At 42.5% G+C, this 22,893-nt stretch overlaps 1 protein-coding gene across 2 annotated transcripts in view; it reads right to left on the bottom strand.

Moving 5' to 3' along the window:
• The window catches only part of LOC136451902 (uncharacterized), a 30,917-nt gene extending 12,338 nt beyond the window's left edge, over positions 1-18,579 (bottom strand). The window contains exons 1-4 of one of the 2 annotated variants that reach the window (XR_010758674.1): positions 18,195-18,579; positions 17,928-18,068; positions 17,601-17,816; positions 17,284-17,447 (exon numbers count right to left, since the gene is read on the bottom strand). Coding sequence is in view for 1 of the 2 variants with exons in the window: in XM_066452582.1 (XP_066308679.1) it covers positions 17,412-17,447; positions 17,601-17,816; positions 17,928-18,068; positions 18,195-18,452 (651 nt within the window). In the remaining variant the exon portion in view is untranslated. Of the gene's footprint in view, positions 1-17,070; positions 17,448-17,600; positions 17,817-17,927; positions 18,069-18,194 lie in introns of those variants that run through there. The other variant, XM_066452582.1, reaches the window with a different exon arrangement.
• Positions 18,580-22,893: the final 4,314 nt, after the last annotated feature.

The raw sequence follows: 22,893 nt of genomic DNA, 5'->3' as shown, positions 1-22,893 counted from the left end.
AAAATTGATCCATTACAACACATATACAACCATATTCACCATATATAATACAAATTCACAAACACATAATACTCAGGTCATAGACACGGAACTTCACTTCCAGAAGCACGACTTTAGCAGGTCAAGTAAAGATAACTTAGCACTTCAGTTTCAGAAACTTTAGCAGGTCCAAATAAAGAAAGCTTGACCTGTTCATACAGAAGGGAAAAAAGTGACAGATTTATGGACAAAAACAAAGGAATGAAAGTCAGACATCTTGTGTGGAGAGTAAAAAAGAGAAACTGACTTCTGTGTGGTGCCAAAAGTGTAACGATAAACAGACTTCTGAGTAGGAGTAGCCCTCACCTGCTGACCACTTGATTCTTAGTGGTTGTTGTGGTTGCCTTCCTTTTTAAAAGCTTTTAATCTATATCCATCTCATAACCTTGAGTAAAAAATTCAGAAACAGAGCCTGGCAACGTAAGATTTGTTATTCCTAAGGCCTGATATTGGTCATAGAATAAAATGATGAAAAGTGACCAATTGCTTTCCTTTTTATACAGGTTGGTTACTGCCCATCATCACAGGTACAAATGCAGTGCACATTCCCAAGAACCGTCAAAATCATAAAATAAAAGGAATTAGAGTTTGAATAGTTAAACCAGCATGTCAAAATATTAGACTCCTAACAGTAATATTGCATGTCAAAATATTATAGGGGTAGAGATATAAATTGTTTTCAAACTAAAATGTTGAGCATAATGTTTGCCAACAAGTAGGTGAGCATAATGTTGAGCTATTTTCTTAAATTATATTAGGGTCTCTACTGAACCATCATAATAAGGCAAGTGTTTGGGTTTAGTACCATAACTAAAACAGTTTAATTAGAAACTTCATGGAACAGTTTCAGGACACAACATTATGTTCACATGGTTTCAGGAATACTGTCTAGATCTTAGTAACTAAGTTCCTAACGTAAAACCTCTTATATCCAAAGCAGTAGTCTAGTGTCGTAGGAACAGTAAGCCTCCTCATGACAAGATCAAACCGTTAGGATTATTTTTCTACACAAACAAAAGAAAATGCAGTTGCCTACCGAAACCATCATGGAACCCAGAATAGGACATCCCTATCGCTGGCGACTAACTCAACCAAACCAATACAGGCGCAAATTGGTACTGTTGTCGTGAGGGAGAAGTGGGAGGAACTGCTTGACCTTGACGTGTTGCTGCCTACTGCAGCGCTGCTGCCTGCTGGAGAAGGGGCTGCTTGTTCTTGGTGAAGAAGGGGAGGAGGAGCGCCGGGCGTCGGCGCAACACCCACTGTGTTGCTGGCTACCGCTGGATGAGTGGATCTGGGCGGCGCGCACAGGGACTACCCGAAGGGGACGAGCCTAGGTGGAGGCGTGGCCGTGGAGGCTGTAGCTCGAGCACCGCACTCCCTACGTTGGGGCCAGGCCACCCCACACCGGGCCGGCCACCATGGCGGTGAGCCCCCGTGCAAGGGCACGGCGCGGCGCTTCTCCATGCCACGCGCCGAGAGAGACGCAAGCGCTAGCCTCTGCACCCTATCTTGGCTGCCATGGCCAGAGGGAGGCACGGGGAGTGCAGTGGCAGCGGAGGCGGCGTGCGGCTGCGGCTGCCAGTGGGAAGCTAGGGAGGGAAATGGCTAGGGTTAGGGGTACAGGGAGTCGGAGAGGCTTATATTGCTCACAGGATGAATCTCGACCATCAGCTCGCAGATCAAACGGCATGAGACAGTGGGCTAAATAGACTGATGTTGTTGGGCTGTATAGTAATGGGCTGAACTATTATAAATACATACAAACACATTTTAAAGTTAAAAAGATACATTTGTGTAGTAATGTTCTAATAAAATTATTTCAAATACATAAAACATTTTAACATAGAATACACTACATAAGTCATGTTGTTTAAGATTTTCAAGAATTTTCGAAGCCATTTGCTGTTTTCTAATGTTTAAGTGATTTTCTACACAGTCTTGAAAAATAACTCCAACTTGAACTACATGTGATGCCAACAAATATCCAAAATTTGGACAAAAAAATATATAATAAGACATGTTATATTTGAGCTCACATCCTGAAAGTTGATGGAAAATAAAGTGTTCCGTTAGGGATTACTCGAACTTGTATTTTGGTGGCTTAAGTGGAAAAAAGTATTGATACCGTAAAGTGGTCCGAAAATCCTAAAGATTGGCATGTGGGCATATTATGGGTGTATAAGTTTGCTATAAAAATATCAAATCATTTTAATAAACTAGGACTATACATTGTTCACAAATTGATACATCTCTCACATAGTTACTTATAACTATGTGAGAGATGTGTCCATCTGTGAATAATGTGAAGTACTGCTTTGTTAAAATCATTTGAAATTTTTATGCAATGATTATACACCAAAATAATGTTGTCATGCAAGTTTGTAGAATTTTCTGACCAAGTATAGATATTATTACATTTATGCTATGGTAATACAACAAAATAATTGCAATAATAACTAAACATGGTCCGATAATTCAGCAAATTGACACAACAACATATTTTGGGTTCATAAGCATTCAATTAAAAATTCAAGAAATTTTAATAAAGGGACTGTACATCATTCACAAATAGAAACATCTCTCACCTAGTGATATAAGCATGTGTTTGGATGGAGGGTTCAAGTGGGTTGGAGCGGGTTGCGCCAGGCCACGGCGGCACGGGGTGAGCTAGAGCGCCGGCCACGACGGCACGGGGCGAGCTTGAGCCCAGCCATGGTGGGGTGGGGACGAGCTCGAGCCCCAGCCATGGCAGTGCGGGCAAGCTGTAGCCCAACCACGACGCGCGGAGTCAAGCCCCGACCATGGAGGAGCGGGGCCGCACGGAGCTAACGGTGTTAGAATGATCCCATCACTCAATCCGCTCTATCCCTCAAATCAAACAGACCCCATGGGTTCAACCCAACCTTTAAAACTAGGATGGGTCCAACCCACTTCATGTTGTCCCCAAACTAAACACATGCTAACTATATATGTGAGATGTGTCCATGTTATTCATGCAAGTTTGTAGATTTGGTTCACTCGCTGTTCTCCTATGTCCGACAACATTAGCGTACTTATAGTGTTTTGTTCCGTTGTCTAACAACATTACCTTACCAGCGTAGTGGTTTGGTTCACTTCCTGTTCTCTTTAAAGCCCTAGCTCGATTCCTGGTGTTGTGTTAGGCGTTTTTTTTTATCTTTTATTATTTTTCAGCCCTTAAAATTTATTTGGATGCTGAAAAATAGTTTAATTTATATGGATGCCAAAAAGCTGTGCTCTCCTGCAGAGTTGGGCCGACGTGGGAAGGTGGTCTGTCAGCGGCCAAAGCTGAAGACTTGGCCTAGTCGAATTTATGATATAACAAAATATACAATCACTAACACAAATCAGGTCGTTAGCTCAATGGTAGAGCATCAACTTGTGAACCTATTGGTCCATGGTTCGAGCCTATGTGCAGGCAACTTAATAGGTTGTGAGTTCAAAGCTCTATTTTCATTCTATTCGAATTTTGACTTTTTTTTTAAAACGCACAGCAAAAATTGCATAAACTGAGCACCTTGGGATGGAACACAGGATCTCAAGTGCTGCAGCTTAGCGCCTGTAACAGTGCAACTGAGAGATTTTTGTTAGTTTAGTTATTATACAGTTATATGTTCTGTGTACGAGCCTGCGCAAGGGGTCCTTATACAGTTATATGTTCTGCGTACGGGCCTGCGCAAGGGGAAGTAGGGAGGTGTGCTGTCAGATTGGGCTGGGCCAGAGCAACTACCAGGCTGCTGGTGATCGGGTGGGGCGAGGAAAAGGGAAAGGCCGGTTGGGCCAGGCCAAAAGAAAGAGAGGGAGGAGATTTCCGGGCAAGAAGGAAAAGGTGATAAAAAGAGTCTTTTATTTTTTATTTCAAAGCCAATGCCAACTCAAATTAAAACATAGTTTTGATTTTTAAACTCAAGACAAGCACCACAAAAACATGTTAACAAATCTTATATTCTCCAAAGCAGTGCATCACATGCATGTTGGCCGCTTTTTTTTTTTCAAAAAAAAGGCCCAGGTTCGAGTGCATCATATGAATGTTTTTTTATCTTGCCGTTTCCTTGATTTTTTTTTATTTTTTGGATCTTTTAACTCTACCTTAGCAAAATTATATCTTATTCATATGACGATGAGATGAAGATGATTTTTTTGTTTTTATTTTCCTAAAATAGCATTACATATAGAGCCCATTAAAATTTAAATGACAATGGGACCAAGTATCTAATTTATATGTAAATAATTTTTTTGGCAAACTAATATTGTAATAATTTATGACAACTGCAAGGTAGCATGTTATGCCGGAACATAAATCATCATAAACAAACTACTTCTCTAGGTTATGACGATTTTTATTGCGTCTTAATGACGAACACATAATTTTCGTCAGAAAGTTGTTCTCCTCCTAAAAGTCGTCATAAAACAGAATGACTTATTGACGAATTGACTCATCGTCACAAAAAATTGTCATAGATCCCCATATTTCTTGTAGTGTTGAAAATATGATGAAGAATAGTAAGCTTTAGGCAAAGAACTTTTGAATCTTGCTACATCCTTACCTTGACCCAACACCTGCATCTCTAAAGTCCTTCACCCCATTTTACGTCGGGTCAGTCTTGTTGAGTACGTTCGTACTCAGGGTTTGTTAACCCTTGTTGCAGGTGAGTCGCATGCGCAGGCTCGTTTTGGTCCCTGCTGCATATCTGTGTTTAAAGTCAATGATGATGAGAAGTGATGAATGGCCTTTGGACAAGGCACTAGTTTATATGATAAATAAAGTTAATGTAATATTATCTCGCTGCTATGGTTGTATGACACTTATGGTATTGTAAGTTTGAAAACAACTGGTTTATAAACTATGTTATCTTAAGACTTCCACTATCTTTACTCTGATGTATATTTTTGAATAAACTGTTGTAATCTGCAATGTCTGTGATTGTGATCCTATTTGAAAAGAGAATCATGGATGATTCAGGTTTCCCGAGGACACCCGACAGACCTGTTGAGTTGTTGGGAACTCGTGAACGCTATTCGAGGTCTGGTAAGACAACGATAGGTGCACGTGGGCCTGATTTCTTAGGAGGTTCTGCCACAGCTGGTATCAGAGCAGTTCCCATCTAAGATCATTGTAGGTTACTTTGGAAAACCTTCAAATTGATTTGGATCAAAGAAAGTAAACTTGATATTTTAAAGTTCAAATTTCTTTCTTCTTACATATGATCTAGCCTCAATCCTGTCTTATTTGAAAGTTTGTGGTGGATAATATGATTAGGTTTGTCCTATGTACTAAAAATCTAGTACTTATGATTATATAAATCTTTTGTGCCTAGATTCATAAGATCGATTTATGCATCATGCTTGAGCACCTTGCATAATAATTCCCCTTAATAGTGGTTGGGTAAGTAATGTCAATCCCATTCTTGCTAACCTCCATTTTCCTCAAGCTATTCTTATAGTCCTACCCTAAATTCTACAGGCTATGGCAAAGACCAAGGTAACCGCACGCAAGTCCACCGGACCTCACGGAGTCCCTCGTCACCAGATGGCACCGCGAAACCATGAGCTTGGTGAAGGAAGTGCCAAGAACCTAGGAGATGAAGGATCTTCAAGCAATCTCGCCAACATCGAGAACCTTACCAAGGAGCTCAACACTCTTCATCGAGCTCATGCCAAAGATCAAGAAGAGCTGGCGGAAATGCAAATGGGCATCACCATGACCATGGAGCTACGGAATGAAGACTGGACACCAGAGGATGCGGCCAATGAACGCGTCCATGAGTTGGAATTCTATGTAGAAGACCTAGAGATGGACAATGCCATTCTTCATGAGAATGTCCACCTGCTGTACGCTCAACTTCATCCACCTCATGGGGATGGTGAAGTTACAGATGAAGAAATGATTGTAGATCCAGGTGAAGTCAAGAATAAAGAAGAGGAGGAGGATCCTGAGGAGTTAGTGTACTTCTTAGATGAAGATGAGGTTTCATCCGGTATGGGCACAGACATCGAAGACTGAGAGCTCGGAGTAGTAATAGTTCCTTTACTGCTTTCCTAGTAAACCAGGGTTGTCTTGTGGGATACAAGACATGTAATTTAAATAAGTAACCATTTTTAGCATGAAACCGTTTAAATGCTTTTAATAAAGAATAATGTAAGTAAATGTGTTTCTCTAACAGATGCCTCGTCCTATCACCCGAACTAGTGCTAGTGGCTCGCATGACGATGATGAGTGCCCAAATCCTCCACCAATGCCTTCGACTATGGCAGATGCCATAGCCACACTCGTCAATGCAACGGTAGAGAATGCTAGGTTGTTAAGGGAATTGGCGTAGAACCAACAAGCACCTTACCCTAATCGTGGCCGCCATAATAATGGAAATGACGAGTCAACCTATGTTGATTTCACTGACACACGTCCGCCTGTGTTCTCTAAGGCAGAAGAACCTTTAGAAGCAGAAACGATTGGCTTAGGACAATAGAGCAAAAGTTTGAGCTGATTCACTGTACCGAGATTCAGAAACCAAAGTTTGCGACACAGCAACTCTGAGGAGCTACTGGTGCCTGGTGGGCAAATTTGGTAGCGGTACAGCCCGCTGGTCACCAAATCACCTGGAGGGAGTTTAAGGATGCCTTCAGGGCACACTATATTCCAGACAGTGTGATGACCATAAAGTTAGAAGAGTTCTTGGCTCTTAAGCAAGGGGAGCACCCGGTGATGCATTATGTTGGGCGCTTCAATCACCTGTCACAGTATGCTATTGAGTATGTGAATACTGACAGGAAGAAGAAGAATCATTTTCTTAGAGGCCTAAACACTAAACTTCAGACCATGATGGCAACTTGTGGTAACGCAACTTATCATGAGACAATCAACATTGCTATCGCTTCAGAGGAGAATTACCACCGACACAAGGAGGCGAAGAAAAAGAAAATATCTGCTTTCGGATCATCGTGTGGAAAGCGTCAAAAGATAGTCTACCATCCTCAGAATCATGGTCGTGCACCATTCCACCCACAACAAGGCCAAGGCAGGCAGCAAATCTTTATTCACCCTACAACTAATACGCCTTACCCTCATCAAGCACCGCAGCAGCAAAATAATACAAATAATGCAAACTACAATGCTACTCCCCAGAATCACAATTATCCATGCTATAATTGTGGTAAACCCAGACACTTTTCCCGAGAATGTCCATATCCCAGGAAGAATAATCCTGATGCACCCAAAGCCCCTATTACTCCAGCTTAGAATCAGTACAAGGGCAATGCTCAGAATAGTCAGAAGGGTCAGGCTGAAAAGAAAACTAGAAGGGTATTCTATACTTAGGTGGAATCTATTCCAGAAGGAGAACCAATAATGATGGGTATGTTTCCCATTGCTAAGCATCCTGCAATTACCTTATTTGATTCTGGTGCATCCCATACATTCATCAATCATACATTTGTTATGAAGCATGGGATAGCTATTGGCGAAACAAAAGAACCATATCATATACAGTCGCCCGGGGGACGAATCTGTACAAGGGAGGTAGTTCAGTATGTACCTATTGATTTGGGAGGTTATAAGTTCCCTACCAATATGCCGATATTAAAGGATCAAGATATAGATGTGATCCTTAGTATGAACTGATTAACTCAACACGGGGCTATCATAGATGTCCTGCGTAGAACCATAAGGGTAAATGCACCTGACAGCAAAACCCAACTTCTCATCCAACTTCCCTTTCCTAAGAGTACAGTGGAAATAGTCTGTGCAACTATTGTTGAAGAAGCCAAGAAAATTCTAGGGGTATGTGAATTTACGGATGTCTTTCTTGATGATCTGCTTGGTCTGCCACCAGACCGAGATGTAGAGTTTAGAATTGATCTAAAACCAGGAACAACACCTGTGTCTAGAAGAGCATATAGGATGCCACCGAAAGAACTAGCAGAATTAAAAATGCAACTACAAGAGTTGTTAGACAAGGGTTTCATTCAACCTAGTTCATCACCTTAGGGATGCCCTGCTATCTTCGTGAAGAAGAAGGACCAAACCTTAAGGTTATGTGTTGACCATCGGCCATTAAATGAAGTCACCATAAAGAACAAATACCCCTTACCTCGAATTGATTTGCTTTTTGATCAACTTGCAGGAGCTAAGGTATTCTCGAAGATAGACTTGAGATCGGGCTATCACCAGATTAAGATCAGACGAGAAGATGTGCCAAAGACAGCATTTACTACCCGATATGGTCTTTATGAGTATGTAGTTATGTCTTTTGGGCTGACCAATGCCCTGACTCATTTCATGTACCTGATGAACTTAGTTTTCATGCCCAAGTTGGATAAGTTTGTAGTGGTGTTCATCGATGACATTCTTATCTATTCTAAAAGCAAAGAGGAACATGCGGAACATCTCCGTATTGTTCTACAAAGATTAAGAGATCACCAGCTATATGCCAAATTCAGTAAATGTGCATTTTGGTTGGAGGAAGTACAATTTCTGGGTCATGTATTATCTGCTGAAGGTATAGCTGTTGATCCGAGCAAGGTAGAAGAAGTCCTTAACTAGAAAGCACCTACAACTGTTCATCAAGTTCATAGTTTTCTGGGGTTGGTAGGGTATTATCGTCGGTTCATCCCTGACTTCTCCAGAATTGTGAAGCCAATTACTGGACTGCTGAAAAATCAAACTAAGTTTGTATGGTCAATAGAATGTGAGAAGGCCTTTCAGACATTGAAGAAGTTGCTGACAACTGCACTAGTTTTAGCACAACCTAATATCGAGAGGACGTTTGATATCTATTGTGATGCATCTAGAATTGGTATTGGCTGTGTTCTTATGCAAGAAGGCAGAGTCATAGCGTACGCTTCTAGACAACTCAAGAAGCATGAAGAACATTATCCTACTCATGATCTTGAATTAGCCGCCGTTGTTCATGCACTCAAGATTTGGCGACATTATTTATTGGGCAATATCTGTCATATCTATACGGATCACAAAAGTTTGAAATACATCTTCACTCAGTCAGAGTTGAATATGAGGCAAAGAAGATGGTTGGAACTTATCAAAGATTATGACTTAGAAGTGCATTATCATCCGAGCAAAGCTAATGTGGTTGCCGATGCCCTGAGTCGCAAGAGTCATTGTCATTGTCTGATTGTAGAACCTATGCAACGAACATTGTGTCAAGAGATAGAACATCTGAATTTACAAATCATAGAACAAGGTTCCCTGTCCAATATTGCAATTGAGTCCACTATCAAAGATCAGATCATTGCTGCTCAATAGAAAAGTAAGGGCATAGCCCATATCAAGGATAAAGTCAGATCTGGAAAACCAACATGTTTCAAGATTGATGAATCAGATGTTGTATGGTTCAAAGATAGATTGGTAGTACCCAAAAATTCGGAGCTGTGAAAACAGATTCTTGATGAAGCTCATTCTACAAGATACTCCATTCATCCAGGTAGCAACAAAATGTATCATGATCTGAGAAAGAGATTGGTGGATCAAAATGAAAATAGAAATAGCTCAATATGTAGTCAAGTGTGATATTTGTCAGAGAGTTAAAGCGGTTCATATGAAGACTGCAGGTCCATTACATTCATTGCTAGTTCCATCCTGGAAGTGGGAAGATATTTGTATGGACTTCATCGTGGGATTGCCTAGGACATCTGCAGGCTACAATTCAATATGGGTTATTGTTGATCGCCTAACCAAGATAGCTCATTTCCTACCAGTCAGAGATAAATATCGAGCGGAACAGTATGCAAAGCTTTATCTTGATAGAATCTTCAGTTTACATGGAGCACCCAAGACCATTGTCTCTGACAGAGGGTCATTGTTCATATCCAAGTTTTGGAAAAGTCTACATGAGTCTTTGGGAACTAAACTTATCCGTAGTTCTGCTTATCATCCGCAAACAGATGGACAGACTGAGAGGGTAAATCAAATTCTTGAAGATATGCTAAGAGCATGTGTCCTTTCCTATGGTGCTAAATGGGATGAATGCCTTCCTTTAGCTAAATTCTCATATAACAATAGCCATCAAGAGAGCATTAAAATGGCACCATTTGAAGCATTGTATGGTCGTAGATGCCAGACACCTTTAAATTGGTCAGAAGCTGGAGAACGTTGGTTCTTTGGACCGGATGTGGTCAAGGAAGCTGAAGAGAAGGTTAAACTCATACAAGCTAATATAAAGATAGCTCAATCCCGACAGAAAAGCTATGCTGATAAGAGGAGACGACCGCTAGAATTCAAAGTGGGAGATCATGTCTACCTCAAGGTATCACCAATGAAAGGAGTTCATCGTTTTGGGATTCGGGGAAAGTTGGCGCCCCGTTATGTCAGTCCTTTTTAGATCCAACAACGATGTGGACCGGTCGCCTATCGCATCAAGCTACCAGATCACATGTCAGCTGTGCATGATATCTTCCATGTATCTCAGTTAAAGAAGTGTCTTCAAGTACCTGACCAAGTGATCGACTTTGGTGATGTAGAACTAGAACCTGACTTGACTTATGCCGAGTACCCCATTAGAGTCTTAGATCAGAAAGATCGAGTCACTCGAAGACGTATAATCAAGTTCTACACAGTACAATGGAATCAACACACTGAAGATGAAGCTACTTGGGAGTCCGAGGATTACTTAGAAGAAAACTTTCCTGACTTCGTCGTTTCTATCTAGTTGCAATACCTTGTCTATATTGTAACTTGTCTCGTTTGTCAACAAAATGGAAAAACCCCCTCACTAGCCTTTTGAATAAAGTTATGATGTGTTAGCTTGACACATTTCCTTTTCCATTACTTAGCCTTAGGTTTTAAATCTTGGGACGAGATTTTTTTAAGAGGGAAGGGTTGTAACACCTTTAGTGTTTTGACCTAGCACTAAAACCTGACATGTCATCATATGCATTGCAAAGCATTCATAAAGTAGAAAATTTTGAATGCATTCACTAAATAAGCTTTATTTCATAATGTTGTTATTTTATGTGATGTGATTCAAAACCCTAAATAAAGATCATGATCACAAGGGTCAAATTTCATGTGATCATGTGAGGCCATGTGTCATTTGACTCAAATATCCCTAATGAGCCATGTTAGTGGTCAAAAATCAAAGTTAAAGTAAAAAGGTAAACAAATCAAATTTGAATTCAAATTCAAATCATAAAGGTCCTTTTTGCCCCTTTTATCTAATTCAAAATCCATGTGGAATTTGGGTCTGAGGCAAAAAGCAAAGTTGAAGATTATTTTATAAGGATCAACTTTGGTATTCAAAGTTTTTCAAGTTTACATATAAAATTTGGAGTAATTTTGAAATGATTCAAATGCTCAAATGCACCCCAAATTCAAATTTCAAAATGGAGGCAGAATTTGAAAATGTTCCTTGAAGCAAAGTTGTAGAGTTTGAAAAGTTGAGCAACTTTCATTTTTGGAGATTTTCAACTTCTTTAGAAAATTTGTGAGTAATTTGAAAAATAGACGCAGTGGCAAATTTGTAAATACTTCAAAAATCAAGATAACCACAGGACGCCATCGCCTCACCACCGGCGTCCTTTCTCCGGCCTTCCAGGCGCACCTACGACTACCCTTGGCTTTGCACTGGCGTAGGGAGCACGCTGCGTGTCGAGTCCGCGTGCTCCTGGCCGAGCTATAAGACCCAGACGATGTCGTTGGATTTTCTTTCCTTCCCTCTGTTTTCCCGACGCCGCTGTCTCAACTTCGGCGAGCTTCTCTCGTCTCCTCAGCGCAAGTTAGCCTTGGAAAAGCCATGTTCTAGTTCTACCTTCTCCTTGCGCATCTGACCGAGCTGTTGCTACCGCTTGATTTCGCCGAGAGCTCGCTGTCCACGTTCATCTTCCTCACGGCCGGCGACCTCAACGGAAACTCCGATTCACCGTGGCCAGCATCATCCGGTGAGCCGTTGCCCTTGCTTGTTGACTCTACGGCTTTGTCTTGATGCTGTAGTGCTTATTCCACTCTTGCCTGCTCGTTTTGCCCACTGTAGTCGCCGGAACGCTGTCATCGACGAGGTCCGCTCCACCGTGATCCCGGTCACCATCGAAACGCGTCACCATAGCTTCTCCGGTCTCACTTGTTGCTTCAACATGATCGGGGTGAGCCACTGATGCTTCTTGAACTCTCTGTTTCACCGTTACCGGCCTTGTTTCGCCGGCGTAACGCTGCCGTGCCACCGCGTCCGCCATGGCCGGTGTCAGCCTTGTTCCATGTCGTAATCAACCTCCAAAGTACCACTAATCGATGCGCCTAGCTCTGGTGAACATGTTAGTACTTTGGCCGTCGCTGTTAGGCTCACCGTCGGCGAGTTAGCGCCGGTCAGCGCCGTCGAAGCCACGGTCAATGCCCGAGGTTGGGGATGACATGTGGGGGCCGGCTGTCAGTGAGAGAGAGAATAGTGTATTTTGGTATTTTCTGATTTTGAATAGTGCTGAATCTTTGGAAATTTGTAGGAAAATAATCATAGCTCCAAAAATTTTGAAAATTTTTGTGTAGTTTCTGTACATGATATAGTATGGTTCAAAAATTTGAAACTTGAAATTTGAATAAATTTTTAATGTTCAAATATTCAGTCCATTAATTAATAAATGCAATTTCCATGATTTTTGTAGGCCACTGTATAATTCCAAAAATTATGAAATTTGTTTTGGTACACTAATTTGTCATGAGGAAGCTTATATAAAATTTTGAGGTCATTTGGAACAAGTTTATTTTTGGGCTTATTTCCAAATTAATTCAAAAATAAACAAAGCAAACCCTAAGTGTTTGATTCGTGTTTGATCTTGTTTTGATCATGTTTTGTGACTAGTAGGTTTTCAAGATGAGTTTGATCAAGTCACATGTGTGGTTCTTAACGGTAGAATTGCAAGTTGGTTTTGTTGGCTTGTAACTGTACCGTGAAGGAGAGTCGTATTCGAGGTGTTTTTACATTTCATGTACCATGAAAGCATCATGTTTACATTATCATCATGTTAAAGCATATGTTATCATTTCATGTAGAACCCGAGAGTGAAATGATTCTAGTTGAGCAAGTTCTGGAAGAATCCCCGGTTGTCACGGGATTCGATAATTGTGGTACTGATCCGGAACCTGAGATTGTCAACGAAGGCAAGCCCCGGTTTATGCATTAAACCATTACCTTATTTACTTTGAAAAGTTTATCACCTATGTTACTTATTGCATTAAGTTGATTATTTCAAATGTTACCTACTTGATGCATTGCCTACCTTGTTAATTGTTTACCATCCTTGAAGATGATTTCATTTACAAAGGCGTAGAATGCTTAGTATGCTTTATGGTAGGCTTTCAAAGTAAAAGTTTCGATACAATCAAAGATGGCATACTGGCCAAAGAAAGAAAGAAGGTAGAATGAACTAGAGACTAGTCAGGTGACTTATCTTGAATGTTGGGTAATGTTGCCGACTATGTTGCTTAAAGGCCACTCGTTGTGGATCATCTGAACGAGACACTTTGTAGTACTGGTCACATACTCCGGTAAGCCTACTTTGGCTAATCCGATACTAAGACGAATGCCCATGCACTGGGAGTGGAGAGATGGCGGGAGTAGCGTGTACCCTCGTGGCTGGAATGTGGCCGGATTTGTGGTGTGTTGTGCTCTCGGGTGGCGTGGAGACGGCTTAGTATAGGAGGATCCAGTAGCAAGGTTGATATATGCAAGATTAAGTTCTACATATGTCGTGTGATAAGGAATCCCCAGCTAGGACTTGAATCAATTCGAATTGCCGGTGCTCCGCGGATATGGAGACTCGATTAATTACAGAAGCAATGCAGGACTGGTGAATTACTAAAACATGAGAAAAAGAATGGAATGAGAAGGATTGGAATATGGGAAATGTACATTTAGTTTGAGATAATGAATTAAAAGGACATAGGGGTAAAAACTTGAAAATAGGATGAAGAATAGTAAGCTTTAGGCATAGAACTTTTGAATCTTGCTACATCCTTACCTTGACCCAACACCTGCATCTCTAAAGTCCTTCACCCCTTTTTACGTCGGGTCAGTCTTGTTGAGTATGTTCGTACTCAGGGTTTGTTAACCCTTGTTGCAGGTGAGTCGCATGCGCTGGCTCGTTTTGGTCCCTACTGCATGTCTGTGTTTGAAGTCAATGACGATGAGGAGTGATGAATGGCCTTTGGACAAGGCACTAGTTTGTATGATAAATAAAGTTAATGTAATATTATCCCGCTACTATAGTTGTATGACACTTATGGTATTGTAAGTTTGAAAACAACTGGTTTGTAAACTATGTTATCTTAAGACTTCCGCTATCTTTACTCTGATGTATATATTTGAATAAACTGTTGTAATCTGCAATGTCTGTGATTGGGATCCCGTTTGAAAAGAGAATCGTGGATGATTCGGGTTTCCCGAGGACACCCGATAGACCTGTTGAGTTGTTGGGAACTCGTGAACGCTATCCGAGGTCTGGTAAGACAACGATAGGTGCACATGGGCCTGATTTCTTAGGAGGTTCTGCCACAGAAGACTTATAAATTTGACAAAAGTCTGTACAATCCTGTGGCTCTAAATGAATTGGGTACGCAAGTGTACTTGCTCAACAAGTGGTACATGCAGGCATGTGGCAGGGGTGAGGAGTGGATCTTTGTCAGATTTAGAGACCATCATTACTTCCGTGGCGATGACATCTTATATATTAGTTTCGAAGAATTGCATCAACTATACCACATGGACGCTCTGGACAAATCAATCATTAGCTCCTTTTGTTTGAAAGTGATTCGTACTTTTATTTAATAAACTCACTTCCATGCGTACGTGTATATAATTATCCTCACATGTAACTTATATTTATATATAGATTCTAGAAGTCAGAGCTCCAAGAATACAAGACACTAGTGTTGGCTTCATTGATCCTTATATCGTATTCAAAACCGATATTATTGCCAAGGAGCAGTGGGTATCTGAAGCACAAAAGAATATTATGAGGTTCTTCGTGAAGCAGCACGACAAGACAACAATACTTTTCCCGTACAACTTTGAGTAAGTGTTAATAATAATGTAGTCTACACATTTTATGTAATATCAATACAACTTATATGCATGTACGTGTGTGTATAAACCAATGTAGGTTTCACTGGATACTCATTGTCATTGAGTTAAACTCAAGTCGGTTAGTAATCTTGGACTCGTTGAGAAAAGAGCGGGCACTATACCAAGATATGATAGACATTATCCAGGGGTAATTTCGATCTCTCGCGCACAACTATTATTGAATAGACTTTGCCATAATTTATTAACGATCGTACATTATTGGTCGCACAGGGTTTGAAAAGAGTTTATTCGGCAACACAGCAAGGATTGTAAGGCACCACTTAATGTAGTTGAAATACCAGTAAGTTGTACTATATATACTTCCCCACGTGTTTAATTACTATATCGTACTTCAATTTACGTGTGAGATGATGAGAATAATCTTCTTCTCGTACAGTGGTGTTTGCGGCAACAACCAGGTAATAACTTGTGTGGATACTACGTTTGTAAATTTATCACTATACACATAAGAAGAACTCCTGAAGATGTCCTCAGAGTACGTATATATCAATTTTTTATTTATTTTTAAATGAATATATATATATATATATATATATATATATATATGTATTAATACTTTTCCTTTTATTTCAAATGCAAGACTGAATGGTTGAAACAAAGAGTCATGCAAAAAGACCATCTGAAAGCAGTTCAAGAGTCAATAGCAGGATTTCTTCTAGAAAAAGTGCTAAATCCCAACGGCGAGTTCTACTTTGATCCTAAGGAATAAATGATGTAAATTAAATATTTATTGATATTGTTATTTTCGAGAACAAGATTATGAAAGTGTTGTATATATACATATATATATCTATAATATATATAGTTTCATACTTTATTCGAATATAATAATGCTCGAGATGAGAATTAGATGTAATTATATGCGTGCGTGTATTTATATTAGCAGCGTAGAATACGTACATAAAAACATATTATATATTAAACAAATATGTGTAACTGAACTGAAAATAAATTAAACAAAAGAAAAAGAAAAAGAAAATGAACCTTTAGTCCCGGTTGGGGTTACCAACCGGGACTAAAGGGTGCGGCCACGTTTGCTCGGCTGGAGGGCCTTTAGTCCCGGTTGGTAACACCAACCGGGACTAAAGGTCCCTCTTTAGTCCTGGCTCGATGACCCGGGACTGAAGGTTCCACTTTTAGTTCCAGGATCGTTGTCCCGGCGCGGTAACCAGGACTAAAGGCCGTTACCACCCGGGACAACAAGGTCATCCTGTAGTAGTGATTTTTGTTCAATAAAAATTAGTTAACATCTCTACTTGCTAACTTTATAAATCGTGAATTAACTTTTCGTTTTACGTTTTTACGACTCGTTTAAGTTACAATGCTTTACCTATCCATCACACCACATGCAATATCACTTAAGTATGATGGTCATGACATGATTTAGTAGTTGGTTTATGGCGTAACACCGAGGGTGTTACACCCCTCCCTCTCCCCCACGCGGTGACGGGCCCGCAGCAGATCCGGGCCCAGGGCTCACAGATCCGACGAGCTCGCTAGCGGGCCCGCCTTCCGGTGGCAAATGAGGGCGGGCACCGGCAAGGCGGCGGCGCTCCTCCTCATCCAGTGTCGGGGAGGCTGGATCTGCCGGCGGGGAGGCCGGAACCGGCTCGACGGTGGAGGACGCGCCCCGGCGGCGGATCCAGCGAGCAGCGGCAGCGGCGGTGCATGGATGGGCTTGGTAGGCCCGTGGGTGGGCTCGACGGGCCTTTGCCACGGGTTTTATTTTTTTATTTGATTTATCGTGGCAGACATTTGTACCGTCTCGAAAAAGATTTTATTTACTGTGACCTTTGTGCTGAGGCGGTTGTGATGCCCGCCTCGGTTAATCATTTCTACCCGCCTCGGTTAAGGTTTTAGATAGTAGTGTATTACCATCATCCAAACAGTTCCATAGCACAACCTAACCCAAAAATTCTAATTATTACCCGATTCATTAGCAGGCTTAAGTGCAGCTGCCAGATTCAACAGAATTCATTGAACAATTTGTACGCTATGAATACAGTTGCTAGAGTACATGCTTCATCAAATAGTTAAAGAACAGCGCAAACCCGGGTATATATTTATATGTACAGCACGGTCTCGATCGAATTCAACTCCTTTCCATTGTCAGATTGGGCTTTGAATATAATATACATACGTAGGTCGTGAAGCTCGTCGGCGCGGTCACCTACATCAGTTGGAGGCGGCGAGCTTGCCCGGAGGTGTTGGCAGCGGCTTCTTCTTGCCGAGCTTGTACCTGACCATCCTGAGGATCCGCAGGAACCACTAGGCGCTCACCAGCTGCAGCCCCGTCGCCATCGCCTGGCAAAGCGGAAGCAAAAGAACAGAGCGTGTCGTCAAAGATGCGAGGACTGTTGTTGCGATCTTTTTTTCTTTTGTTTGAAAAGTAGGTTGCTCCGATCGAGTTGGTTTGGCTGGCGAACGGATTCGCTGAGCGCATGCGTACGTACGTACCTTGATGAGGATGGGGTAGTCGGCCGTCACGGTGACGTAGGTGAGGTAGGGCCCGACGCCCATCCGGGCGACGGAGAAGGTGACGGCGAAGAGCACGTCGACGAGGAGGTTGAGGTCCGTGTCCCGGACGCCGAACTCCTTGAGCATCTCACGGAGGTGCAGCAGCGGGCTGGAGATCTCCGTGATGAACAGGCAGGCCACCATCTCCGTCCCGCACTGCACGGCACGCAGCTCGTTAAGTTAGTTAGTTAGCTCAACAGACCGCCAACTAACGGCCGGCGGCCTACCGACGAAATGCATGTGACTTGTCGCCTCTCGATCGCTCACCCTCTGGTAGGCGAGCCCGGCGCCGATGCCGACGATGCTGACGAGGTGGTGCACGGTGTTGTCCAGCCGCATGTCGCCGTTGAGGTGGCAGCACGCCGCGTCGTACACCATGTACGCAAGCGTAACTGCCAGCGCCTTCATCTGCCAGTATTTGTTGTGACGCCACCGTCATCAGCTTATTATAAGAGTTAAAGATCGCCGGTGGTGGTTGTAGCCGTTGACGCGTGCCGGGTCGCGGCGGTGTGTATGTATGAACAAAAAAGGTACCTGGCGCGGGGAGGACGCGGCGGCGAGCGGGCAGACGGGGCACGACCATTCGTCGACGGAGAGGCAGGCGAGGCACACGGCGGTGACGGCGTGCATGGTGGAGATGGCGCGGTTGCAGAAGTCGTAGGAGCGCTTGGGGAACAGCGCCCGCACCAGCAAGAACGCGGTCGACCACAGCACAACCCCGGACGCCACCCAGCTCACCACGTTGCGGCCGTTGACGCCCGGCTCCTCCATGGCCACCGACACAGTCGCCATAGCTAGCCTTCAGGATCTGACGAGAGAGAGATCTGGGAGGAAAACGAACAATGATTAGGTCCAAGCAAGGCAAGGCGCACGAGTTATATAGAGACTGGGGACTAGAGAAGAAGGAACTCTGACACGATCGGTCACGGCGGTAGCGTGGCTGACAGGTATACAGACTCGGACACATGATGCCGTCGGAGGGATCACTGACTGCCCGGCTAGCTGTGGCGGAGGGATCACCGGTGGATTCAATGGGGGCGGTTGGGGACGGGTATAAGTCGGAGTCGGAGTCGGACTCAAGTGGCAAATACGCAGCTGATTAAATTGAGGGCGTCAGAGGAAAGCAACAATTCTTAATTCGTTCTTGGTTCTGGTTGAATGTTGATGCACGGGACGTGTCATACCTCTCCGTTTCTTGTTCTTCCCTCGTGCAAAAAAAATGTTTTTATATTATATTACATAAAAATAAACCATTTATTGCGAGCTCGAGGTTTTCAATTTCAATGTATGGTTAGTAATCTGTCGCACTGGTCCTCAAATAGCGACGTTGGCTAGTTCAGTTTCAAGGAAAAACAATAGTAATTGGAACAGCATCATAAATACACTGTTGCAGATAATTCATACCTGGTTCTAAATATAATAATAGTGGCCTAAACTATTATATTTAGCGATAGCCTTGTTCTGGAGCTATGAAAAGCTATAATAATGAAATACAATGTAAGTTATTTTATTTAGCAGTTTACTAAAAAAAACATGAAAGTTCCTAACTAATTACGCACAAAAACATGAAACTAAATGATTTTTATAAGAGTCTGTCTACCCAACAACTATGTGTTTTATGTAGTTTCAACACATGATTTTTTTGCACCATAGAATTAAGATCCAACAGCCTCCACCATCTTTCTACCTCTAGCCTCCAGCCTTCTTCTATCTCCAGACAATCACAAATCACAAGATCACAGATCCACAGATCACAAGAAATAAATTTTTTCTATAGAAGGACAAATCACAGCAGAAGAGGAGAGGCTACTGGAGCATCACCACACACAGGCACAGCACCACCGTACCCACCTGAAAACCTCCGATGGAGAGCCCGCCCGTTTATTTCTGCATGCCGTACGTGTCTACGTGACGGGATAACGTGCACGTGGCCACGCACGAGGGCAATCGCCGCAGATACCAAGGGAAAAGGAGAGAGAAAAATTCACGTGTTTTTTTCGCTAAAACACATATGTGTTGTATAGCACTTCTGTTTTTATAAACATAAATACTAAAATGCATGCACAGGCCACAGGGTTCTAAGAGAACATATTTATATGTGTATTAGTTCAATCAGCATACTCATAACATTCATATTATTTATCATTCGATAACAAACTACTTAGCAATTATGAAATGGCCCATTACATCATTTAATAATATGTAAAGAACACATCTGTGAGGCATAGGTTATACGCATTTAGAGTAAAGAATGAATATTCGTGAGTTGGTCAGGATTGGCGGCGTTGGCTAAGCCAAATAGATAGGAGTGGTTAGTGGAGCTAAAGTGTTTCTAGCTACAATAACAATAATTGGCAATATCATAGCGGCAATGCCCTACGAGGTAATTCGTCCACTATATACAAACAACAAAACATGCAAGTAGTTTTCAAACTAATAATTAAAAGTTTTTTGGTATTTGTAGTTTTTAAGGTCTAACCAAAATATGAGATACACGATATGTTATTCTCGTCATCGGAGCCTCAGTTCATTGGAGTAAAAAACTACCTAGTACCTAGTAGGGAGACAAACGAGGAACTTGTAGCGAGAAACGCTAGCATCATCTTTGACCACTAGTTTGACATGCGCAAATAATTAAAGCAGAGGGGGCTAGTAGCTTTTGTTGTACGTACAAACTACACGGCCTCCTAGTCATCTCAGTACGTATTCTGCATTACTCCACTGTTGGACATGATGAATGCAACATGTTCGTGCATGTCATCTCTAATTTGCTGTATACAGTAAACGTACCAAATACCAATAGAAGCTAGCTGGCTAGTTGGAGTCACCAGTGTTGCAATGACTCTGTGAGAATAGGTCGATTGGCTCACCAGTCACCACAGTACACACATGCACCTATCACTATGCATTTCATCGATCCACCACAGCATTCAGCATTAACGAACATATGCATAATGCATGGTTCACTACGGGAAACGGTGACAATGCCGAGTGCTTTCTGTTTGCCGAGTGCATTATATCGGGCACTCGGTAAACAGAACATTTGCCGAGTGTTTACTCCAAGACACTCGGCATACTATTACACTCGGCATATCTAACATTTACCGAGTGTCAACACTCGGCTTCTAGGGGACACTCGGCACTAACCAACACGTGACCCACGCGTGCGCCGTTCTACCGGACGGCGTGCCGGCCGTTAGTACTTCGCCGAGTGTCCGTTAGAGACACTCGGCGAAGTATTGATTTGCCGAGTGTTTTATTCCGGCACTCGGCGAAGTGTATGGGTTTGCCGAGTGTTTATGGAGACACTCGGCGACTGAAAAATAATTTTTCCCTCCTCGGCCCTCCACAATTTTTCTACTCCCCACATACGACATTTGGTACTGCATGTTAAAAGTTGGTCTATTTCTTGGTCTGTTTGCTATATTTAGTGAATTAATTTCATTTTGAGTAATTTATTGATTTAAACGAAATTTGAACTGCAAGTGATTGAAATAATAGAATAAAATGAGTGGAAAAATCATATTCATGTCATTGAATCCGGATTGATGTCTCATACAGGAAATGAAAAGAAATTTCGAACATTTTGTTCAGGAAACACGACCACGAACGTGTGTCCGAATGATTTTAAAATTCTACCAAAACCAAACGAAGTCTGAAAATCACGAGATTTGTCAAGATGTCATGATATCATATGTGGAGGCTGTGGTAAAAAATTGAGAATGTTTCGCATAATTTGTGACGTATGATGCTTACAAACGGAAGCATCTCCGGAGAAAATTCGTAGAACTTAGAAGGATCCGATAAGATTTAGAGTCCAAGTGACATGTTAATTGGGTTTGAGTTCAAATTTTTTTGTATAGGCAATACACAACATAGATTAGTTCATGTCAAATTTTGACAATTTTTCGGATCCGTTTGATATTTTTTATTTATTAATTGCAATTATAGAATTTTAGTTGATATAAATTAATTTTGAGCTATAACTGCATGAAATAATGAAATAATATTAGTAGAAAAAACAAATATGCATTTTGAGTGAATTTGACAAGTTTTTTTTTCAAAATATATAGGAAAAAAGTTACTAAAAGAAGCTATTGCATAAAATATTAGCGTAATTTGCCGAGTGTTTCTATATAACACTCGGTAAAGTATCTCTTTGCCGAGTGTCTTATAGAAAACACTCGGCAAAGTCTTGGTGCAGGCCCACTGCCGCGCGAGTAGCCCTTTTGAGAAAATAAAAAGAATAAAAAGGAGCTATGCCGAGTGGCAGATCGCGGGCACTCGGCATACCCCCTAACGGTTAACCCGGCGCGACCCCGCATGCCACACACACGCACACAACGCACACACGCCACAGACACACGCCGCGACCACCCGACCCCGTCCCGCCGGCGCCCCCGCCGGTGTGCCCGCCGCCTCCCCCGGCGGTGCCCTCCCGGTCCTCGGCGTCGCCCTCCCAGCCCCGGCGCGCCACGCCCGCGGCGGCTCCACCCGGCGGCGCCACCGCCCCCCCCACACCGGCGGCGCGGCCGCGCCCCTAGGCATCGCCCTCCGGGCCCCGGCGCGCCATGCCCGCAGCGGCTCCACCCGGCGGCGCCACCCCCCCACACCGACGGCGCCCGCGGCGGCGAGGCCACCGAGCGGAGCGGGAATCGGAACAGAATCGAGTCGAATTCGTCCTCACCTTCTCGTCGTTGCTGGTAAGGAAGCCCTAACGTTGCTTGCTCGGATTGAAATTATATTCCCTGTTCTACTAAGGCTTCTGCGGTTCCGCCCTTGAATTTTCAGTAGATTCGAGCAATCCAACCAGAAATTCCTATAATTCCTTGTCGGGATGGGTTATCTGACCCATCGAGCCCCACTAGCTGCTGGATTGGTTCTTGATTTTCAATACATGAATTTCTGCCGATCGATAGGCCGATAGCTACACTGCATTCTTGTTTGGTGGTTAGACTCGTGAGAGCAGCCGTTTCTGGCTTTCTGTTTGCTGAACCCTTTCCAGGGTTGAATATTTGATGTGAAAGTGATTAAAGAACTAGGACACTGTTTGGCCAGTTAAAGGGCTTACTTTTAGAGATGCTTCATTTTTTTTCTCTTGTTTCTAAGAACACACACTTGTTTTCTGTACCTGATACATAGACTGATAGACACGTGAATGCAGACAAAACTGTGAAGATTTCTCCTCTTATGGAAAACTGTGAAGATTTCTTCTCTTATGGTTTGGGGCTTT

This window comes from Miscanthus floridulus, chromosome 5 (genome assembly GCF_019320115.1).
Source record: "Miscanthus floridulus cultivar M001 chromosome 5, ASM1932011v1, whole genome shotgun sequence".
Taxonomy (NCBI): domain Eukaryota; kingdom Viridiplantae; phylum Streptophyta; class Magnoliopsida; order Poales; family Poaceae; genus Miscanthus; species Miscanthus floridulus.
This window is presented reverse-complemented; position numbering and strand designations above follow the sequence as displayed.